At 43.2% G+C, this 22,481-nt stretch overlaps 1 protein-coding gene across 3 annotated transcripts in view; it reads left to right on the plus strand.

Moving 5' to 3' along the window:
• The window catches only part of ATP10A (ATPase phospholipid transporting 10A (putative)), a 147,959-nt gene that overhangs the window by 93,984 nt on the left and 31,494 nt on the right, over positions 1–22,481 (plus strand). For all 3 annotated transcript variants that reach the window (XM_056555901.1, XM_056555902.1, XM_056555903.1), the window contains exons 6-10: positions 5,364–5,494; positions 9,763–10,015; positions 17,040–17,257; positions 17,374–17,568; positions 18,422–18,980. In XM_056555901.1, coding sequence (XP_056411876.1) covers positions 5,364–5,494; positions 9,763–10,015; positions 17,040–17,257; positions 17,374–17,568; positions 18,422–18,980 — 1,356 coding nt within the window. The remainder of the gene's footprint in view (positions 1–5,363; positions 5,495–9,762; positions 10,016–17,039; positions 17,258–17,373; positions 17,569–18,421; positions 18,981–22,481) is intronic.

Raw genomic sequence — 22,481 nt, forward strand, 5'->3', positions numbered from 1 at the left:
AGAAATCCTGTTAGTTCTCTTGCTTGGTGTGGCCAGAAGGGGGCTATCACTGTGGGATCCCTGGGTTCTTCCGGAATTGCCAGACCTTCTAACCCAGGGTCCAGTGTCCCATCCGCATGTGAGAAGTCTCCACCTGACGGCTTGGCATTTGAGAGGATGATACTCAGGGGCCATGGTATTTCAGATACTGTAATAACTACTTTAAAGGCCAGTAGAAAAGCAATAACTAAGATCTATTTCAGAGTTTGGAAGACTTTTTATGTTTTATTATCTTAACCAACCTTTTTCTGCAAAATCTGTCCCGGACATTCCAAAAATCTTAGATTTTTTGCAGTCAAGTCTGGATAAGGGTTTGAAAGTTGCCACTTTAAAAGTTCAAGTGACTTTTTTGATCGCATGTAAGTTCTGTGTTTACCTTCAATAGCCTTAATACATTTATTAGGAGGCTTTGTTTGACTTAAAGGAGTAGTCCAGTGGTGACTCAGTGGTGAGCAACTTATCCCCTATCCTAAGGATAGGGGATAAGTTGCAGATCGCGGGGGGGTCCGACCGCTGGGGCCCCCTGCGATCTCTCTGTACGGAGCCCCGACAGCCCGCGGGAAGGGGGCGTGTCGACCTCCGCACGAGGCGGCGGCCCACACGCCCCCTCAATACAACTCTATGGCAGAGCCGAAGCGATGCCTTCGGCAATCTCCGGCTCTGCCATTGAGATGTATTGACGGGGCATGTCGGCCGCCGCTTCGTGCGGGGGTCGACACCCGCTATCTGGGCCGAGAGCCGGGGCCCCGTACAGAGAGATTGCAGGGGGCCCCAGCGGTCGGCAACCCCGCGATCTCAAACTTATCCCCTATCCTTAGGATAGGGGATAAGTTTTTCACCACTGGACTACCCCTTTTAGACATGTATGTATTGTGGCAGACTGACTGCATCTTTCATCTTTTGAACCTTAAATATATACACTGCTCAACAAAAAAAAAAGGTGACACTTAAACAACACAATGTAACTCCAAGTCAATCACACTTCTGTGAAATCACACTGTCCACTCAGGAAGCAACACTGATTGACAATCAATTTCACATGCAGCTCATCCAGGATGGCACATCAATGCGAGCTGTGGCAAGAAGGTTTGCTGTGTCTGTCAGTCTGTCCAGAGCATGGAGGCGATACCAGGAGACAGGCCAGTATATCAGGAGACATGGAGGAGGCCGTAGGAGGGCAACAGCCCAGCAGCAGGACCGCTACCTCTGCCTTTTTGTAAAAAGGAGCACTGCCAGAGCCCTGCAAAATGACCTCCAGCAGGCCACAAATGTGCATGTGTCCACTCAAAGGGTCAGAAGCCAACTCCATGAGGGTGGTATGAGGGCCTGTATTCCACAGGTGGGGGTTGTGCTTACTGCCAAACACTGTGCTGGACGTTTGGCATTTGCCAGAGAACACCAAGATTGGCAAATTTGCCACTGGCGTCCTGTGCTCTTCACAGATGAAAGCAGGTGTTCACACTGAGCAGATGTGACAGTCTGGAGACGCCGTGGAGAACGTTCTGCTGCCTGCAACATCCTCCAGCATGATTGGTTTGGTGGTGGGTCAGTAATGGTGTGGGGTGGCATTTCTTTAGAGGGCCACAGCTATCACGCCCCCTCCCGTAGACTTGCATGGAGGGGCGGAGCGTGACGTCACACGGGGGCGGAGGCGTGACGTCACACGCCGCCGGCCTTGTGGTCGTCGGTAATCAGACCCGGAGCGAACACGCTCCGGGGACTGATTACAAACAGGGTGCCGCGTGCAAGATCCCGGGGGTCCCCAGCGGCGGGACTCCCGCCATCAAGCATCTTATCCCCTATCCTTTGGATAGGGGATAAGATGTCTAAGCACCGGAGAACCCCCTTAAGGACATTACATCAAAGTTGGATCAGCCTTTTGTGGGGTTTTCCACTTTGATTTTGAGTGTGACTCCATATCCAGACCTCCATGGGTTGATAAATTTGATTTCCATTGATAATTTTTGTGTGATTTTGTTGTCAGCTTATTCAACTATGTAAAGATGAAAGTATTTCATACGATTAGTTCATTCACTCGGATCTAGGATGTGCTATCTTAGTGTTCCCTTTATTTTTTGGGGCAGTGTGTTAACACCACATCCCTTTTGTTACAATTGAATACTTGGTCTATAGTGCAATATTGTGGATGCTTTTTCAGTAGGTCCCTTACACATCAGATTGGTTGGTCACTTTCTGTTCCTCCTCCTATTTGTGGGGTCACTTATTATTTTTCGCTTATTTTAAATTTGATTTCAATAAAGAGAGATTTTTAAAAAGTGGGGTCTACTTGATAGGATTGTGTATTGTATTGCTTAGGTCCCACACAAGTGGTTTGTTTCTTGATATAAATTGGGTCTTTATACATAAATGTATAGCAATGTGGCTGGTAAACAAAGACTGGATTGCATCGCTTGTTAGGGCACCACGGCTGCTGTGATCAGAGAATTGCTGCTGATGAACCAGACTTATAATAGGCCCTCAATAATTGTATTGGTAGAGGTCCATCTCTTCAACACATCAACATCCCAAAAAACCCCTGTAACATTTTATTCAATACGTAGGGACAGACACAACACACCGTTTTCTGCAGTTTCTTATGCGGTGATGTACTGTACAGTTACGAGAACCTACATCTGTTGGTGCACAGCCAGAGAAGAGTCACTGCTGCACCTGCCAATTATTGAGATTTATCCCCATACACACTGATTGGGAGGAATCGGTCAGCACTCTGCATGGGAAGAAATCTGTCAGCCATTGGCAGGGGCAGTGGAGACTTTAGACTCCCTCAGCCTGCTATCAGTTGTAGAGTCTTCTTACAGTACATACAGCCTAAAGGACAGCCTGCTAAAAACATGTCTGTCACTATATTGTGCTGCCTTTAGGGAGCATAGCATAGGGACAGACAATTTAAGTGCCATCAGTAAAAATCCAGCAATGATTGGCAGTGGCATCAGTGTGTGACCGGCAAAATGCCAGCTGTGCAACTTCATGTAATTTTGCTGTGTTCTTATTATTCCAGTAATATTATCATCACATTTTTGATCAAGGCTGCTTAATGGGATTATTTGATATGCTGTTAAATATTATTGATATGATCATCAGGGACAATTTCTAATGTGTCCTTGTGGTAAAATGGACTAGGACTATAAATGGAAACTGCATGTTTACACTCTGCAATAGAATTTCACTTTCTATGCTGTATTGCTGTGGTTGTGAACACAGATAAATTTAATTGAGTGGGGCCAATCTGCATCCAGGCTACCTAGCACAGATTCCATCATAGAAGAAATCACGAGTTTCCCACACCACCACCCCTCATGCACACACCCCACCCAATGTGGACTCCCATTAAAAACAATGGGGCATGTTTTTGTTTTTGCTTCATCCTGTCATCGAGCATATTTATCATTGTTTACTACAGAATTCTTTGTAAGCAACACACCAATGTCTTTGCCTTTAGGAATTTTTGTGGTTGTACTTGTTGTTTTCATTAATGCTGCAGATAAACATTTGTGTGTAAGTCATGTTGTGTTATGCCTCAATGTATATATTTCTCTTGAAACACAAGCTGGCATTTACTAGAATTTTGACTCAACCCTGACTCATAGATTTCAAAATAAGAATACAAAAATAACTTTAAGCAATATACATTGTACATTCACTATTCAGAAAGATGATTCTTTTTTTAAAATATCCCTTCAGTTGTTCTGGGTGATATGCCATCTTAATAGTTTATCTGAAGACTGCTAACTCTGTATTACTATGTTTTCGTGAATGTGGTTGTCTGTTTCTTCTATGAGTTCATGGGCATGACCATGTCTGTGCAAGTGTCTGATAACCCAAGTCATCAGTGCAGCCTTTTGTTTCTCTAAACAAACACTTTACACCCTGTCCTGACACGTTTCACCATTCGTCACATTATTTTCTTTTCTTTTTTTACCTTTTTATCTGTCTCTGTGATTTATTGCATGATCTAGATAGGAAAAGTTGTGAAATGTTCTAACTGTATATAATTAAATCTATCCAGACTTTTTAGTTAGAGATTTTTTTTTTGTAAAATAAGTTTGAACTAAAGTACTGTGCTTTAGTGTTCTCCATCTATATACCCAGGACTAGATAAAGACTAGATAGAACATAGGCTTTATGTTGTGCTCCCAGGTAAATCTTTATCAACTTCAACTATCAAAATAAGAAGCAAGTTAAACACCTGCTGGGTTCTGTTTCATGGGCATACATGACTACCGTATATACTCGAGTATAAGCCGAGGCCCCTAATTTCACCCCAAAAACCCAGGAAAAGTTATTGACTCGACTATAAGCCTAGGGTGGGAAATACATCATCCCCCCCCCATGTAATCATCCAGACCCCCGTCATCATTACCCTGTCAATCCCTTCATCAGTGGTCTTCAACCTGCGGACCTCTAGATGTTGCAAAACTACAACTCCCAGCATGCTGGGAGTTGTAGTTTTGAAACATCTGGAGGTACGCAGGTTGAAGACCACTGCGGCCTTCGTCATCATCCGGACCAGTCGTCATCAAGGCATGATATACCTGTCAGTGCTTTCTTTAATGTGTTCACTTGTCAATGTCTTGTTACCGTATATACTCTAGTATAAGCCGAGTTTTTCAGCACGATTTTTCCTCTTCTCCGTGCCGGCCCCAGCATAGTGACATTGCCTTGACGACGACGCACAGGGACGTTCGTGCGCAGCAGACGTACCTGCGCATGAACGTCCCTGTGCGTCATCGTCAAGGCAACGTCATTAGTCCGGGGGCCGGCCCGGAGCGGAGAAGAGGGCCTCCCAGTGAAGATGGACAGCCCGGATCGACTAACCCTCCCCACCGGGGACGGTCCCTGCAGCATAGATGGCCTGGACCAGCTCACCCTTCCTTCCCACCGAGGGGAGGTGAGTAGAAAACTAAAGGGGGTTCTGGATGATGACTAAGGCCCAAGTGGTCTTCAAACTGCGGGCCTCCAGATGTTTCAAAACTACAACTCCCAGCATGCGCATGCTGGGAGTTGTAGTTTTGCAACATCTGGAGGTCCGCAGGTTGAAGACCACTGAGAAGGGATTGACAGGCGCAAAGTTCATTAGAGTCTAAGCCGAAAAATCGTGCTGAAAAGCTCGGCTTATACTCGAGTATATACGGTATGTAACATCTGTATGACCAGAATTATGCATTGGAACAGTTATTCCAATGAAAGTAGACCTTTATTTTTCCTTGTGTTTATATTTCTAAATATTGTAAAGATGCTGTATCTTTCAAAAGCACACCATTAACAGTATTTAAAAGATATAATAACTGTATTATCTACTTTAGGTCATGCACTCTGGGTATGGCAGTATGGAGAAAAGAGACCAGTGTTTGATGTCCTCGGCAGGGATGGGAATTATGTCAAGCCGCTTCTTTCTGCAGTATATTTATTTTTCACCATGATCATTGTTTTACAGGTAACCTTTGATAAAATTTAGTATGATCAACTAATATATATATATCATTTTAATCATGTTTTTTAAATTGAAGCATAATGTTATGCATCTTTTCATTTAGTTTTCTTGTACTGAGCTAAAAAGGACATTATGTATTATATACCAGCCTTATCCAATGTTGTGTTGTCAGTCTGCCGGCCGTAGCATTGAATCTTTCATTATTGATTTGAAAGGCATGGCACTAATGGCTATTTCTTAGCAGGGGGCAATACAGTTTTCTGGAGGTTTGTACATTAGCATATGCCAAATTAATACCTTTTTCCCTGACAAGAAATAAGTAGGCTATTATCCACCTGTACCTCCATGTTGTTCAGGAAAGAATATTTTAGAGGAGAGACTTTCAGAATCTTTAAAGAAAGGGTCTGTGCAGGGAATGCTAGCTGGGGCTCAATCTCCCTGCTGCACAGAATGAATGAATCGCCTACCCACCCCCACAGCGCGATCATGGGCGGTGGGAACGATCCACTATAGAGGTACCCGGAGGCTTACCTCTGCTTCCCTGTTGTCCATGGCTCTGTCATTGATTGACTCAATGGATCGCAGAGCACACAGATCAATGGAGTTCAATAGAACTGCCTTGATCTGCATGAAGAATCCTAAGGATTCCTTCTAAATGTCCCCTAAGGGACTAATAAAGTGTGAAAAAAAATAAATGTTTAATAAAAGTTTAAAAGATACACATTAATCCTTTCTATATTAAAAGTTCAAATCAACCACTTTTCCTATATAAAAACATGTAAACATAATAAAAATAAACATATGGTATCGCTGCGTGCGTAACTGTACAAACTATTAAAATATAACATTATTTATCCCATACGGTAAATGACGTAAATGTAAAAAAAAATACCAAATCACAGAATTACATTAAACCATGTAGCTAAAAAATTCACAATTTTTATTAAATCCTCGTAAAAAACCCAATGACAATAGTATAAATAATTAGTATCAATACATAAGAAAGAAGAAGCTCTCCTATGATGAACAACCGTATATCCCAACACGTTTCGCCGTGTATCTTGTGATATACAACGGTTCATCAGGGGATTACAACAACAGTATACAAATATATACCTAGTAAGCACCGAGATATGGAGGAGCAATATATATAGATAGCGTGCAACACATGGACAAAGGCACAGCTTAATGTACAATAGATGGAAGGACAATTAGAACTATACATATATTATAATACATCAAAGCAAACAAATCAAATCACAGAATTGCAGTTTTTATAATATTCCAGAAAAAAGATGAGCGATTTAAAAAGTCAGCTCAATACCAAAATGGTACCGATACAAAAAGCAGATTATGATGCAAAAAAAAATTGCCCTCATACAGCCTGGTATTTATATATATATATATATATATATATATATATAATTTTTTTTTTTTTTAAAGCTACAGGGGTCAGAAAATGGCAATTTTAAAAAATGCGAAAAAGTTTACCGTATATACTCGAGTATAAGCCAACCCGAATATAAGCCGAGGCCCCTAATTTCACCCCAAAAACCCAGGAAAATTTACTCGAGTATAATCCTAGGGTGGGAAATACATCATCCCCCCCGTCATCATCCAGACCCCCGTCATTAACACCCTCATCATCATCATTACCCTGTCATCATCCCCCCTTCATCATTACCCTATCATCATCCCCCCTTCATCATCATTACCCTGTCATCATCCCCCCCTTCATCATCATTATCCTGTGATCATCCCCCCCTTCATCATTACCCTGTCATCACCCCCCCTTCATCATAATTACCCTGTCATCATCCCCCCTTCATCATCATTACCCTGTCATCATCCCCCCTTCATCATCATTACCCTGTCATCATCCCCCCTTCATCATCATTACCCTGTCATCATCCCCCTTCATCATCATTACCCTGTCATCATCCCCCCCCTTCATCATCATTACCCTGTCATCATCCCCCCCTTCATCATCATTACCCTGTCATCATCCCCCCCTTCATCATCATTACCCTGTCATCATCCCCCCCTTCATCATCATTACCCTGTCATCATCCCCCCTTCATCATCTTTACCCTGTCATCATCCCCCCTTCATCATCATTACCCTGTCATCACCCCCCCTTCACCATCATTACCCTGTCGTCATCATCCCCCCTTCATCATCATTACCCTGTCATCATCCCCCCCTTCATCATCATTACCCTGTCATCATCCCCCCCTTCATCATCATTACCCTGTCGTCATCCCCCCCCTTCATCATCATTACCCTGTCATCATCCCCCCCCCTTCATCATCATTACCCTGTCATCATCCCCCCCCCCTTCATCATCATTACCCTGTCGTCATCCCCCCCCTTCATCATCATTACCCTGTCATCATCCCCCCCCCTTCATCATCATTACCCTGTCATCATCCCCCCCCCCTTCATCATCATTACCCTGTCATCATTCCCCCCCCCTTCATCATCATTACCCTGTCATCATTCCCCCCCCCTTCATCATCATTACCCTGTCATCATCCCCCCCCCTTCATCATCATTACCCTGTCATCATTCTCCCCCCCCTTCATCATCATTACCCTGTCATCATTCCCCCCCCCTTCATCATCATTACCCTGTCATCATTCCCCCCCCTTCATCATCATTACCCTGTCGTCATCATCCCCCCCTTCATCATCATCATTACCCTGTCGTCATCATCCCCCCCTTCATCATCATCATTACCCTGTCGTCATCATCCCCCCCTTCATCATCATTACCCTGTCGTCATCATCCCCCCTTCATCATCATTACCCTGTCGTCGTCATCCCCCCATCATCATAATTACCCTGTCATCATCCCAGACCACCCCCTTCATCATCACCGCTTGTCAATGTCTGATTTAACAGTGGTCTTCAACCTGCGGACCTCCAGATGTTCCAAAACTACAACTCCCAGCATGCTGGAAGTTGTAGTTTTGAAACATCTGGAGGTCCGCAGGTTGAAGACCACTGCCCAGGCATTCGTCGTCATCCTGACCCCCTCCTCCCCTTTAGTTTTGTACTCGCCTCCGCTCGGCGGGACGTTAGGGTGAGCTGGTCCGGGCCATTTGTGCTACCGTATATACTCGAGTATAAGCAGAGTTGTTCCGGGCTGTCTATCTTCACCAGGGGTGCCTCTTCTCCGCGTCCCGCCCCGGAATAATGGCGTTGCCTTGACGACGACGCACAGGGATGTTCATGAGCAACATCCCTGTGCGTCGTCGTCAAGGCAACGCCATTATTCCAGGGCGGGACGCGGAGAAGAGGCACCCCTGGTGAAGATGGACAGCCCGGAACAACTATCCCTCCCCACCGGACGGTCCCTGCAGCACAGATGGCCCGCACCAGCTCACCCTAACGTCCCGCCGAGCGGAGGTGAGTACAAAACTAAAGGGGGTTAGGGGGGCTGGATGATGACGAAGGCCCAGGCAGTGGTCTTCAATCTGTGGACCTCGAAATGTTTCAAAACTACAACTCCCAGGATGCCCGGACAGCCGGTGGCTGTCCGGGCTTGCTGGGAGTTGTAGTTTAGAAACATCTGGAGGTCCGCAGGTTGAAGACCACTGAGGGCGGAGAGTTCACTCGAGTATAAGCCGAGGGGGGTGTTTTCAGCACGAAAAATCGTGCTGAAAAACTCTGCTTATACTCGAGTATATACGGTAGCATTTTTTTTAAACTAGTTAAAACATAATGGAAACTATACAAATCTGGTATCTCTGTAATCAGGCCGGCCTAAAGTATCAAAATAACATGTTAGCTGACCACAAGGTAAATGGCATAGAAAAGAAAACCACCAAATTTTCAAAATTATCTTTTACTATTTCAATTTCCATGTTATGGAATAATTTAAAGGTATTATTATATTAGTTAGTTATGGCTATTATATGGTAAGGAGGAAAAAAAACGACTGTAAAAGCAAAAATTTGGCCAGGACAAGTGGATCGTCATGAGGGACAAGTAGATTGGGCTCTGTTTTAGTCCCTTGGGCAACTATTTTTATCTTTATTTTATTTTTTTAATTTTTTTATTTTTGTTTTTAATTTCCACACCCCCTGAACATATTATGATATGCAAGATCAGTACAAAAGTAGTACAAGAATTTTCAAGATTTTGTAAACTGTAAATTGATGTTTAGCGGGAGGTTCTTTTTGTAGCTCAAGATAAGTGTTGACAGCTAGATTCTACGGTTTTATTCATAAAAATAAATTGAGCAATGTTATGTTCTTTTTCTAACAGGTCCTTATTCCAGTTTCTCTTTATGTTTCCATTGAAATTGTTAAAATCTGCCAAGTGTATTTCATTCATCAAGATAAGGACTTATATGATGAAGAAACCGACTCTCTTCTTCAGTGTCGCGCTTTAAATATTACTGAAGATTTGGGCCAGATACAGTATATCTTCTCAGACAAAACTGGAACTCTAACTGAGAATAAAATGGTATTCAGAAGATGCACAGTCTCAGGAATAGAGTATTCTCATGATGCTAATGGTGAGTTCCCTATTGTGAGCCCTAATGATAACAGAGCCTGATGTAAGTCATTACTGTGTGTACAGCTTCGTAAAATATGGTAGTACTCTATGTATGTACTGTGTGTACGTAAATTATGCATAATATCATCTACCTCCACTTTCAGTTGTAGTGTCACGATGCATGCTCAGACACTGATCCATTCCTCTTCACATTAGCCTTTTGGAAAGGAGGAGCCAATGGACTTGGAGCCCCCTTTCATAGCTGTGAAATATATAAAATGAGGTGTGAAGTTGGCACCTTATATTCTTGAGTTTTGAACAGATACAACAATAATCTGTGTTGCGTTTGTGCTGATTTGGTTTCAAAGATATTGCGCCCCACCCATGTTTAAAAAATACACCATTTACATAGTTACATAGTTAGTATGGTTGAAAAAAGACATGCGTCCATCAAGTCCAACCAGGGACTTCATTTGAACTTATTTGTAAATGCAGGAAACAAAGGATTATCATTGCACCAGAAAGTTTGTAATGTGGCCAACAGAGAGGTTAATGTAGAAATTGGGGGATTAAAGTGGCTGGATAAGGTTTAATATAGCATACACAGGGTTAAAGGGGTACTCCGCTGCACGCATCTTATCCCGTGGGGGTCCGGGCCGACAGCTTCCGCGTTCGTGATGTCACATCAAGCCACGCCCCCTTTGTCTATGGAAGGGGGGTGACGGCTAGTACAGAGCTGTCACGCCTCCTCACATAGACTTGAATGGAGGGGGTGTGGCGGCCTGCATCGCCAGTCATTGGGCACGGAGCGGAGTTCACTCCGTGCCCCAAATGACAGGGGTGTCGGCCCAGAGATCGCGGGGTTCCCCAACGGCGGGACCCTCGCGATCTAACCTCTTATCCCCTATCCTTTGGATAGTGGATAAGATGTGTGCAGTGGAGTTCCCCTTAAGTTTTAAAGGATTACTTCAAGCACTCTGACCAGCCAATGATTGATTGGAAGAGATTATATTGCCTGGCAGAAGTGTTTAAACACTGAGTGTTATATATCAACCTAAATTTAGGTTAAAAAGCCTGTGCTGGCTGTAATCCCCTTGTGTGCCACATGTACTAAGCTAGATTTACTAGCGTAAATAGATTTTTTCGCTAGCAAATATTTTGGGTGTTTCTTGGGCTGGGAGTAGAAATTTTAATCCTAGTGTATTATTTACTCGCCCACCTTGGTAAGATTTGGCTGCTGCTTTGGCTGGTATCTGGATTATTTGGAAAATGGGGCAACCCTACGCATATTTTTTAATTTATTGAAAAAAATATGAGGTTCCTCCGTTTTCCAAATCAGCCAGATCCCAACAAAAACAGCAGCAGCTTGACATTAACAGGCTGGGTAAGGACCATTGTTTTTGGCCCTTTCCAGCCTAAATGCCACATCTGGACATTTACTGGCTGACATTATTTAAACTGAAGAGGGACAGAAACAAATGTTCCTCGTCCACTCTGAAAATGTCAGGCTGCTGCTTTCGTTGGTATCTGGCCCATTTGAGAAAAGGTAGAATCCCATGGAATTTTTTTCATAAATAAGAAGTAAAAAATTGGTGGGGTTCCCCTATTTTCCAAATGGCCAAATACCATCCAAAGTAGCAGCAGCCTGACATTATGAAGGTGGGCGAGGACCATTGTTTTTGGCCCTTCTCTTGCCCAAATAATCAGCTTGTTATCGTCCAGACCCAGGAGCCCTAATTTTGACACTCCAAGCATGTTGGTACCCAGCTCTTTCCAGTATGTTCTTTTTTCCAGAAAACAATTAGTTCATGCCACATATTTTTACTGTTAAAATAACATTAAATTAGGCAGAACTGATGATAAATGAGCAGTGTAGCAGAGAGGAAAAATCACCCATAAAAATGAATGGGATCCAATAACTTCATTTTCAGTTTCTCAAATTCTTTTACAGAGCTGAGTAATGGAAATTAAAACAGCTCATGTGAACCCAGCCTTAAAAACACCATGCGTGAACGCAGAATCAGTTACCATCCAGGTTACTGTCTGTTCTGTACTGTAATCTGAAGTCCTACCTCTAGTAACAATGACATAACTAGAGGCGAGGCTACAGAACAGGAAATGATAGTTACAATCATGTATTACCTGTATTTACAATCATGTATTACCTGTCTACATAATGTGCTTTCTGGGAAAAACCAAAAACCTTTTACCAAAAAATAAATGAGATCTGCCATGCTGCACTTCCTATTACTGTGGGCAATATATCACATAGAAACACAGCAGAAGGCCACTACTTGACTTGGAGGCAATGGGGTTTATTTACTAAGAGTGGAGTGTAGTTTTCTTTGTAGGTTTTGATTTCCGACAGGTATTTTCCCAAGGTATTTACTAAGGTTTCCCAGAATTTAGCACTTTTCCCTACATTTTGCTTTTTTTTTACAACTGTTCTGATCTGTCGGTTTTCCTCAGCTCAGATCCACCACATTTTGTGTGGAAACCTTAGTAAATATGTTGGGATTTTCCAAAAATGTCAGGAACACTCCCCTTTGGTCAGGACCACTCCCACTTTCTCCCACGGTCATGCCCCCTTTTCAGGTTTTTCTTGTAAAATGGAGGGTTTAGGTTTTTTTGGTCTCAAATTGTCACATGGAACGTGCAACACAATTTGGGTGCAAAACCCAACAAAAAAAAGTCGAGATCACATTAGTAAATAAACCCCAATGTGTTTATGGGTCCATGCAAGACACTGATGCTCAGCCAATCGCTGACTGCAGTAGGGTGTCCAGTGATTGGTTGAGCAGCAATGTGAAATATTGGCCATATTGCTAGGAAGTACAGTGTGACAGACACAATGATAAGGCCCCTTTCACACTACAGTTATGTTCCTGCATTCTGACATCCATTATTTAGCAATAACAGGTCCTGAAAAAATGGATAAAATAACTCAATACAACGGAGGATAACTGATGACCAATTTTAACGGACATTCTGTCAAAATAATGGACAATAATGCCATCCGTTATCACCCGTTATAGTCTTTTATTTTATGTCCGTTATTTAATGTCCGTTATCTTATTTCCATGTGACTTCCTTGTTGTAATGCTGTACTGAGCATGCTCAGTACAAAAAACGGATCATTAAATAAAACGGACAATAAGTGACATTAACGGATGTTTTTTGTGGACATCCATTTCCCATAGACGTCAATGTTAAATTTAAACGGACGTTATTTCACCTTTATTTTTGCCGGAACAAAAATTTGTGCATGCACCGTCTTTTGTGCTGGCAGAAATAACAGACATTAGTAAAAACTGACACACCTGATGCAAAAGGATGGTCAAAAAATCCCATTGACATGAATGGGATTTTTTGACGTCCATTTTCAGGACTATTTGACAGGAGTAATAACGGAGGTATTTACAGGATGATACCTGTAGTGTGAAAGGGGCCTAACAGAGGCTGTGGGAAGAAAAATACAGATTTTAGTTTAAGCAGGCAATCTGGGAATATTTTAAAAAATAGATACTTTTTACAAGACAACCCCTGGTTGAGAAGCTTTAATCATGTCTGCAAAGAAAAACGACTCCATTTCTTATACTTTGCTCATTGCTATTTTGCAAACAATATGGAAAATTAGATCGCAGTACTACAATGCATAATGGTAAATAAAAGCCGTTCCACTTACATTAGACAATAAAGCAACAATATTGTGTTGCATTTGTTTTAGTTACTACTGCTTTAACCCCTTAACGACACAGGACGTAAATGTACGTCCTGGTGCGTTGGTACTTAACTCACCAGGACGTGCGTTTACGTCCTGTACGTGACCACGGGGGGGGGGGGGGGGGGGGGGGGCACTCGCGTCATGCACGTCAGGTCCTGGCTGCTATCCCGCCTGTAATGACGCACGTCAGCGATCGCTCTGATGTGTGCCATTAACCCGTCAGATGCACGTCATCTGCAGCAGTGCGGTCACTAAAATGGATGATCGGATCACTCGCAGCGCTGCCGCGGGGATCCGATCATCCAGAGTGGCAGACAGAGGTCCCCTCACCTCCCTCTGCCGCCTTCCTCGGGTCTTAAAAAATAGTAAATAATTAAAGGGAAAAAAATAAAAAAATCCCCTCCCCCAATAAAAATTAAAATTGTCCCTTTTCCCATTTTACCCCCAAAAAGTGTAAAAAAAAAATAATAATAATAAACCTATTTGGTATTGCCGCATGCATAAATGTCCAAACTGTTAAAATATAATGTTAAAGATCCCGTACGGTGAATGGCGTTAACGTAAAAAAAAATGTAAAAAAGCTTTTTTTCACATCCTATTCCAAAAACTAAATTTATAAAAAAAAAATTTACTAAAAGTTTTATATACGCAAATGTTGTACCAATAAGAAGTACAGATAACAGCGCAAAAAAATTAGCCCTCATATCTCCGCTTATACGGAAATATGAAAAAGTTATAGGTTGTCAAAACAGAGTGAGTTTAATTGTACTAATTTGGTTAAGTTTGAGATTATTTTAAAGCGGTACAATAATAAAGTATGTAATCATGGGTATCATTTTAATGGTATTGACCCACAAAGTAAAGAACACATGTCATTTTTACTGTAAATTGTACAGTGTGAAAACAAAACCTTCCAAATTTTGCTAAATTGCGGTTTTCTTATAAATTACCCCACACAAATAGTATTTCTTTTGGTTGCGCCATACATTTTATGATAAAATGTGTGATGTTGTTACAAAGGACAACTGGTCGTGCAAAAAACAAGCCCTCATACTAGTCTGTGGATGAAAATATAAAAGTTATGATTTATAAAAGGCGAGGAGGAAAAAACAAAAATGCAAAAAATAAAATTCGCTGAGTCCTTAAAGGGGTAGTCCAGTGGTGAAAAACTTATCCCCTATCCTAAGGATAGGGGTTAAGTTTGAGATCGCGGGGGGTCCGACCGCTGGGGCCCCCCGCGATCTCTCTGTACGGGGCCCCGGCTCTCCGCCGAGATAGCGGGTGTCGACCCCCCGCACGAGGCGGCGGCCGACACGCCCCCTCAATACATCTCTATGGCAGAGCCGGAGATTGCAGAAGGCAGCGCTTCGGCTCTGCCATAGAGTTGTATTGAGGGGGCGTGTCGGCCGCCGCTTGGTGCGGAGGTCGACACGCCCCCTTCCCGCGGGCTGTCGGGGCTCCGTACAGGAGATCGCAGGGGGCCCCAGGGGTCGGACCCCCCGCGATCTGCAACTTATCCCCTATCCTTAAGTTAGGGGATAAGTTGTAAACCACTGAATCACCACTGGACTGCTCCTTTAAGGCCCAGGGGTTAAGGCAATTCTTGCATGGTCATTGTACTAAATCCTTGGTATAAATGGAACACTCCTTACCGGTAATAAAAAAAAAAAAGAAAAAAGCCTTTAGCAACCCTAAATGACAAATGCCTTAATTTTCCTCCTCGCTTTAGGGAAGCGGTTTGTGGGACAAATGCATATTTTGCTACCTGAGAAGCCCTGATATCAACAAAACAAAGCCATCTGTGAATGTAATGTTTCAGCTGTTAGTTCTCTCTTATAGACTCCAGCGCCCTGTGAGATGGGCATCTGTTTAGCATTTTTCTGGCTGCCTATGGAAGTGCTTGCTCTGAGCATTATTATTAGACCCTGCTGCTGCATCAATAAATATTTCTGCAATGGAAAGTGCATTACTCTATCACCCATCTGTCAGCAGCTTTTAATTCTCTAATGAAATGATAGGTTTCATTTAATAAGATTCTAATGTGACATTCCCTACCCGCCAACCAGGAAAGTCTGCCATCAGACTGGCTGTTTTATAGCGTAGAAGGGACAGAGTTAACTTGGGTTATCTACGCCCTTTAATCATGTCTGGTTTATACATGTTTGTGGATTTGATTAGAGATTAAAAACAACATGACATGTTAACGGAACGCAAGACAAAATGTACTGTATTTTATTGACAGCACTGAGCAATGTAACATGACTGCAAGCTATGATCCTCAAACCTTGAGTTATGTTTTTGTGGTATGTTTTCTTTAAAGAAAAACTGTCACATGTTTTCTCCCGCACTATCCACAGGTACTGGTGGAAAGTGCGGGAGATGCTGATTAAAATGAGCCCTATCTTGTCCGGATCTGCGCCACCGTTCTCCCGCAATTGTAGTTTCTGTTGAAATCTTCCTGTAACTGGCACAGGCGGGGCTTCGGCGCTTAACTGGCACTGACGTCAGCGCCGCTTATGAATATTCATCCCCCCAGTTAGGAGCGGCAAAGAGAGGGAGAGCTGGAGGGAGGGGGGGATGAATATTCATAAGTGTCGCTGACGTCAGTGCCAGTTAAGTGCCGAAGCCCCGCCTGTGCCAGTTACAGGAAGATTTCAACAGATAATAAAACTACAATTGCGGGAGAATGGCGGCGCAGATCCGGACAAGGTAGGGCTCATTTTAATCAGTGTCTCCCGCACTATCCACCAGTACCTGTGAATAGTGTGGGAGAAAACATGTGACAGTTTTCCTTTAAAGGGGTACTCCGGCCCAAGACATCTTATCACCTGTCATAGCTGCACGCAGCCCTGAAGGCCTCACGACCAGGGGGCCAGAGTATTGACATCACAACGCCGCCCCCTTGTGATGTCATGCCCCACCCCCTCAATGCAAGTCTATGGGAAGGGGCGTGATGACCGCCACGCCCCCTCCCATAGACTTGCATTGAGGGGGCGGGCATGATGTCACAAGTGGGCGGAGCCATGACATCACAGTACTCCGGCCCCGTGGTCGTGAGGCTTCAGACACGAAGCCTCCAGTGCTGCGTGCAACTAAGACAGGTGGGCGCGGCATGAGAGATTGCAGGGGTCCCCAGCGGCGGGACCCCACGATCAGACATCTTATCCCCTATCCTTTGAAAAGGGGATAAGAAGTCTTAGGGCCGGAGTACCCCTTTAACTTTTAAATGATAAATCCCCAATTTTCTCGGATTCTTTGACTGCAGACATGACTTCATTTTCACGCCTTTCATTTAAATTCTTCCCTGCTCTATTAACAGCTAAGCGTTTAGCAGCCTATCAGGAAGTAGATTCTGAAGAAGAGGAAAATGTTCCAAAATCAGGGACACTTTCACGGCGGGACAGCAGTGGCAGTCACCACAGTGGTAAAGTGGTCCATAGGAATCAAAGTACCAAGACACACCGACGTACAGGGAGCAGAGCTGAAGCTATGAAAGCTAGCATCCTCTCCAAGCACACTGCCTTTAGTAGTCCCATGGTTAGTGGATTTTCTGATGACCATTTTCTTATCCTAGCTGTTACTTTGTTTTATGTGTTTTAAAATAATCCGCTTTATATGTCCTTTCATGTATTTTTATGATACTTTCTCTGTAGGAAAAAGATATTACCCCTGACCCAAAGCTCCTGGAAAAAGTCAATGATTGTACAAAAGCCTTAAAAGTAGTCCGAACCAATGAAGATCTCTCTTTCCAGTTGTCTGCAGAACTGAAGGATGTATTTGACTTTTTTGTTGCCTTGACTATATGCAACACGGTAGTTGTAACTGCTCCAAATCAACCAAGGCAAAAGGTAAATTAGGTAGTACTTAATACATGTTCTGAATAGTTAACTATAGGACTCAGCTTCATACTATTGTTCTACTCATTTGTTATCACCTCATATACTCGAGTATAAGCCGACCCGAATATAAGCAGAGTCCCCTAATTTCACCCCAGAAACCTAGTAAAAGTTATTGACTCGACTATAAGCCTAGGGTGGGAAATACATCATCCCCCCATGTCATCATCATCCCCCCTCCCCCTTCATCATCACCACCTGTCAATCCCTTCAATGTCAGTGGTCTTCAACTTGCAGACCTCCAGATGTTGCAAATCTACAACTCCCAGCATGCCCGGACAACCATCCGGGCATGCTGGGAGTTGTAGCTTTGAAACATCTGGAGGTCTGCAGGTCGAAGACCACTGCGGCCTTCATCATCATCCAGTCCCCCCTTTTAGTTTTCTACTCACCTCCCCTCGGTGGGAAGGAAGGGGGAGCTGGTCCAGCCCATCTATGCTGTAGGGACCATCGGGTGGGGAGGGTTAGTCGTTCTGGGCTGTCCATCTTCACCAGTAGGCCCTCTTCTCCGCTCCGGGCCGGCCCCGGACTAGTGACGTTGCCTTTCCGGGCATGCTGGGAGTTGTAGTTTTGAAACATCTGGAGGTCTGCAAGTTGAAGACCACTGAAAGGGATTGACAGGCGGAGAGTTCACTCGAGTATAAGTACTGGAAAACTCTGCTTATACTCGAGTTTATACAGTAAGTCTTCTGGTTTAGTATTTATTGTAGTAGTGGGGGCCCAGAAAATTGTTCAGTCATTTGCTTTAATTTAAATGTTTAAGATCTCAGAGCGATCCTAAAAATTACAAATACTAACTTCCTAGGTGAGAGTTCGATTTGAACTAAAATCTCCAGTGAAAACCATTGAAGACTTCATCCGGAGATTTACACCCAGCAGACTTACTTCTGGATCAAATAGCAGCAGTTCATCGAGTCTTACTGCTAGCAAATCTATGCAAAGAGTTGGGTCAAGTATCTTGGCGTCAACCTCAACAGAGGGCAATTTTATCAAGCTGGAAGGAAAACCGTCCTGCTCTCCACAAATCAATTTCAGTGGCCGGACTTCCCAACAGGGCAGTACAATAACAGAGGATGGACATGAAGGAGAATTGCGCTATGAAGCAGAGAGTCCTGATGAAGCTGCACTAGTATATGCTGCCAGGGCATATCATTTTTCTTTAGTTGGTAGGTTGTCTGACCAAGTTACGGTTGAATTGCCTCATCTGGGGAGATTAAACTTTGAACTCTTACACACTCTGGGGTTTGACTCCACAAGGAAAAGGATGTCTGTTGTGGTAAGACATCCGATTACAGATGAGATTGTTGTTTACACTAAAGGAGCCGACTCCGTCATTCTGGATCTCATTGAGCCAAGTTCTAAAGGTAAGACACACATACATTATTTATAAATGATGGCAGTGGTCTTCAACCTGTGGCTCTCCAGCTGTGGGAAAGGTCTTTCATATTAGGACTGACTAATGACACCAATGTATTAGGCATTACTTTTATTTGACTATTATGCAGTATGGGTCACAAATGCCCATCCTAACCCTCACCTTAATAAACATAAGCATAGCTTATTGATTATTTTAGGTAGTTTCCCCAGTCTACTGGTATGTTACTATATTTCATTTCCAGTGAGACATGTAGCATTGTTCAGAGAAACAGGCCATCATACTAGCCATTGCTTGTTTTTCAGTTTGGTTTAGCAGCCTGGGCATTGTGTAGTGGTTACTATGATGCATAGCTACATTTGAGATATATATATATATATATATATATATATATATATATATATATATATATATATATATATGTGTGTATACATACCGTATATACTCGAGTATAAGCCGACCCGAATATAAGCCAAGGCCCCTAATTTCACCCCAAAATCCCAGGAAAAGTTATTGACTCGAGTATAAGCCTAGGGTGGGAACTACATCATCCCCCCCCTGTCATCATCCAGACCCCCGTCATTAACACCCTCATCATCATCATCCCCCTGTCATCACCCCCCCTTCATCATCCCCTTGTCATCATCCCACACACCCCCGTCATCATCCCCTTGTCATCATCCCCTTGTCATCATCCAACACCCCCCCTTCATCATCCCCTTGTCATCATACCCACCCCCCTTCATCATCCCCTTGTCATCATCCTCTTGTCATCATCCCCTTATCATCCCCACCCCCCTCCATCATCCCCTTGTCATCATCCTCTTGTCATCATCCTCTTGTGAATTATCCGCCCTCAGTGGTCTTCAACCTGCGGACCTCCAGAGGTTTCAAAACTACAACTCCCAGCAAGCCCGGGCAGCCATCGGCTGTCCGGGCTTGCTGGGAGTTGTAGTTTTGAAACCTCTGGAGGTCCGCAGGTTGAAGACCACTGCGGCCTTCGACATCATCCAGCCCCCTCTCACCCCCTTTAGTTCTGTACTCACCTCCGCTCGGCGCTGGTCCGGTGGGGAGGTCGTCCGGTGGGATAGTGGTTCCGGGCTGCCATCTTCACCGGGGGGCCTCTTCTCCGGGCACGGAATAGAGGCGTTGCCTTGACGATGACGCAGAGGGACATTGGTAATGAACGTACCTCTGCATCGTCGTCAAGGCAACGTGGCTATTTCGGGGCCGGGCCCGAAGTGCGGAGAAGGGGCGCCCCCGGTGAAGATGGCAGCCCGGAACCACTATCCCACCGGACGACCTCCCCACCGGACAGCCGATGGCTGCCCGGGCTTGCTGGGAGTTGTAGTTTTGAAACCTCTGGAGGTCCGCAGGTTGAAGACCACTGAGGGCGGAGAGTTCACTCGAGTATAAGCCGAGGGGGGTGTTTTCAGCACGAAAAATCGTGCTGAAAAACTCGGCTTATACTAGAGTATATACGGTACATACATACATGCATACATAGTTACATTTTTTTATTTTTTTAAACCCTGTGAAAGAAATTGCGGTATATTTATGGCACTGGCACGGTGTACCTACTAATGTAACTGGTACTGCATCTGCGTGGTCACTATTGATTTTAAATGGGTTGGATCAAAGTGAATTGACAAAGAGGGGTTGTCTTGCTCTATCAACCTATTACTGCCTACAATATGATTGTGGGATGCCAAGGGATTCTGGACTACACATAAGTGATATCGCTGCAACCACATCTACTTGTACTTTGAACTTGGGATAGATATTGTACACAGTATAAGGAAAAAAAAATTTTCGGGGGGGGGGGGGGGGTTACCTGATGATTAAATTGTAAACTACATCATAGAAAAATGGCCCAAATTCAGCCAGTTTTATCAACATAATGTTATAGCCCTTAGTATATATAAGGCAGCAGAAAACATTTAATTTTTTTTTTTATTTTAGTAAAACCAAGAAGCTAATGTGTAACAACATGATGATTAACACCATAAAAACTAAATCCCAAAACAAATTCAATACATTGAATATTAAATTGTATACTACAGAAAAAAAACTCTTCCTGCTAAAAACGAGCTTTCATATGGCTGTGTTGACGGTCAAGTTAAGAAGTTATTGCTCCCAAATAAATAGTGGCATCCTTTAAGAGTTTTTAAAAGCTTTCATTAAGTTTCTGAATTATGCCTATGGCATGCTGTAAAAGTCCAATTGGAGGAAAAGAACACTGTACTTCTTATAAATGCGCATGAATTATAGAACAGATATTAAAACTGACATTTATATCATTGTCCGGTATCTTATTGATGTGCATGGATGTAAGTAACGGTTTAAGTGCCTCATATATAGGTTATTAACATGTATATACATTATACAGATGACGATTTATGAGCTTTTGGTAGTGCATTTCATGGACCAAATGCTACTTCCTAAACTAGAAGCTATTGTATAAACAGATACAATAGATGTGCATGTTCTTCCAATAATACAGATTAGTATCCAGGTATATATTTCAGTAGATGCTCATGCTTCTGAGCACACTTGTATTGGGGAAAGACGATCTCTACTAACTGCGCACACTTCAGGTCTCCGATCACGTAGAATCACTTTTTGATCCTCTTCCCAGTGTAGCGAGCCATAGCAGATGGTATTCAGAGGCTAAAAATAACTGCAAGTAGTTTCATTTAACATAAATGCGTGTTCATCGAAAGCAAATACTTGATAAGACTGAATTGTATTATTTGTATGGTTAGCAGGTAGGAGACTTTATAACCAGTTGTCCATGTAAAGACCACTACCTGACCTTCCTGATTTTTAAAGCCTGTTTAGCATGTTTTAGAAATAAGTCACCCGTCTCTTTCCAGTCTCTGTCAGTCACATGCGAAAGGCCCCTATACAAAGAATGACTTGTTCTATATCCTCAAGGCAACAGTAGCAGGTTTGAGAGGTCATTGTTATCATGGGAATGACAATCCTCGTAGCCGATATTACACACTTCATATTTATTCTTAGGCAGGGTTCACACAACAAAGTTTCTAATGGAATTCTGCTGCACCATGCACAATGCTGAAAATGCTTAAAAACCTCCAGAAGAATACACATGCTCATTCTGTCTTTGTGTTTCTGCATCTCTCTGTCTCGTGTATGTATATGTATATATATATATGTGTATGTAATATATATAGATATATCTGATTTACACATGCATTGTAAGGGCACTTGTAGGTAGAGAACTTAAAGATTCTCAATACAAAGTCTGCCGCTCGTGGGCACAATGCTCTGTAATAACACTGCTGCCCTAGCCATCTGTTTTCCACAACATAAACATTTTCATTCTTTTGACAGAATCTGAATTTCCGCGGTGAAAACATCTGCTGCAGAAATTCTGCCGTGTGCATGTTGCAGCAGAATGGGGCTCTGCTGCAACAGAATTTCTGAGTGGAATTTTTTCAGGGGATTTTACTAGAAAATTTGCCCG

The sequence above is a fragment of the Hyla sarda genome, chromosome 2, assembly GCF_029499605.1.
Source record: "Hyla sarda isolate aHylSar1 chromosome 2, aHylSar1.hap1, whole genome shotgun sequence".
NCBI classification, from domain to species: Eukaryota; Metazoa; Chordata; class Amphibia; order Anura; family Hylidae; genus Hyla; species Hyla sarda.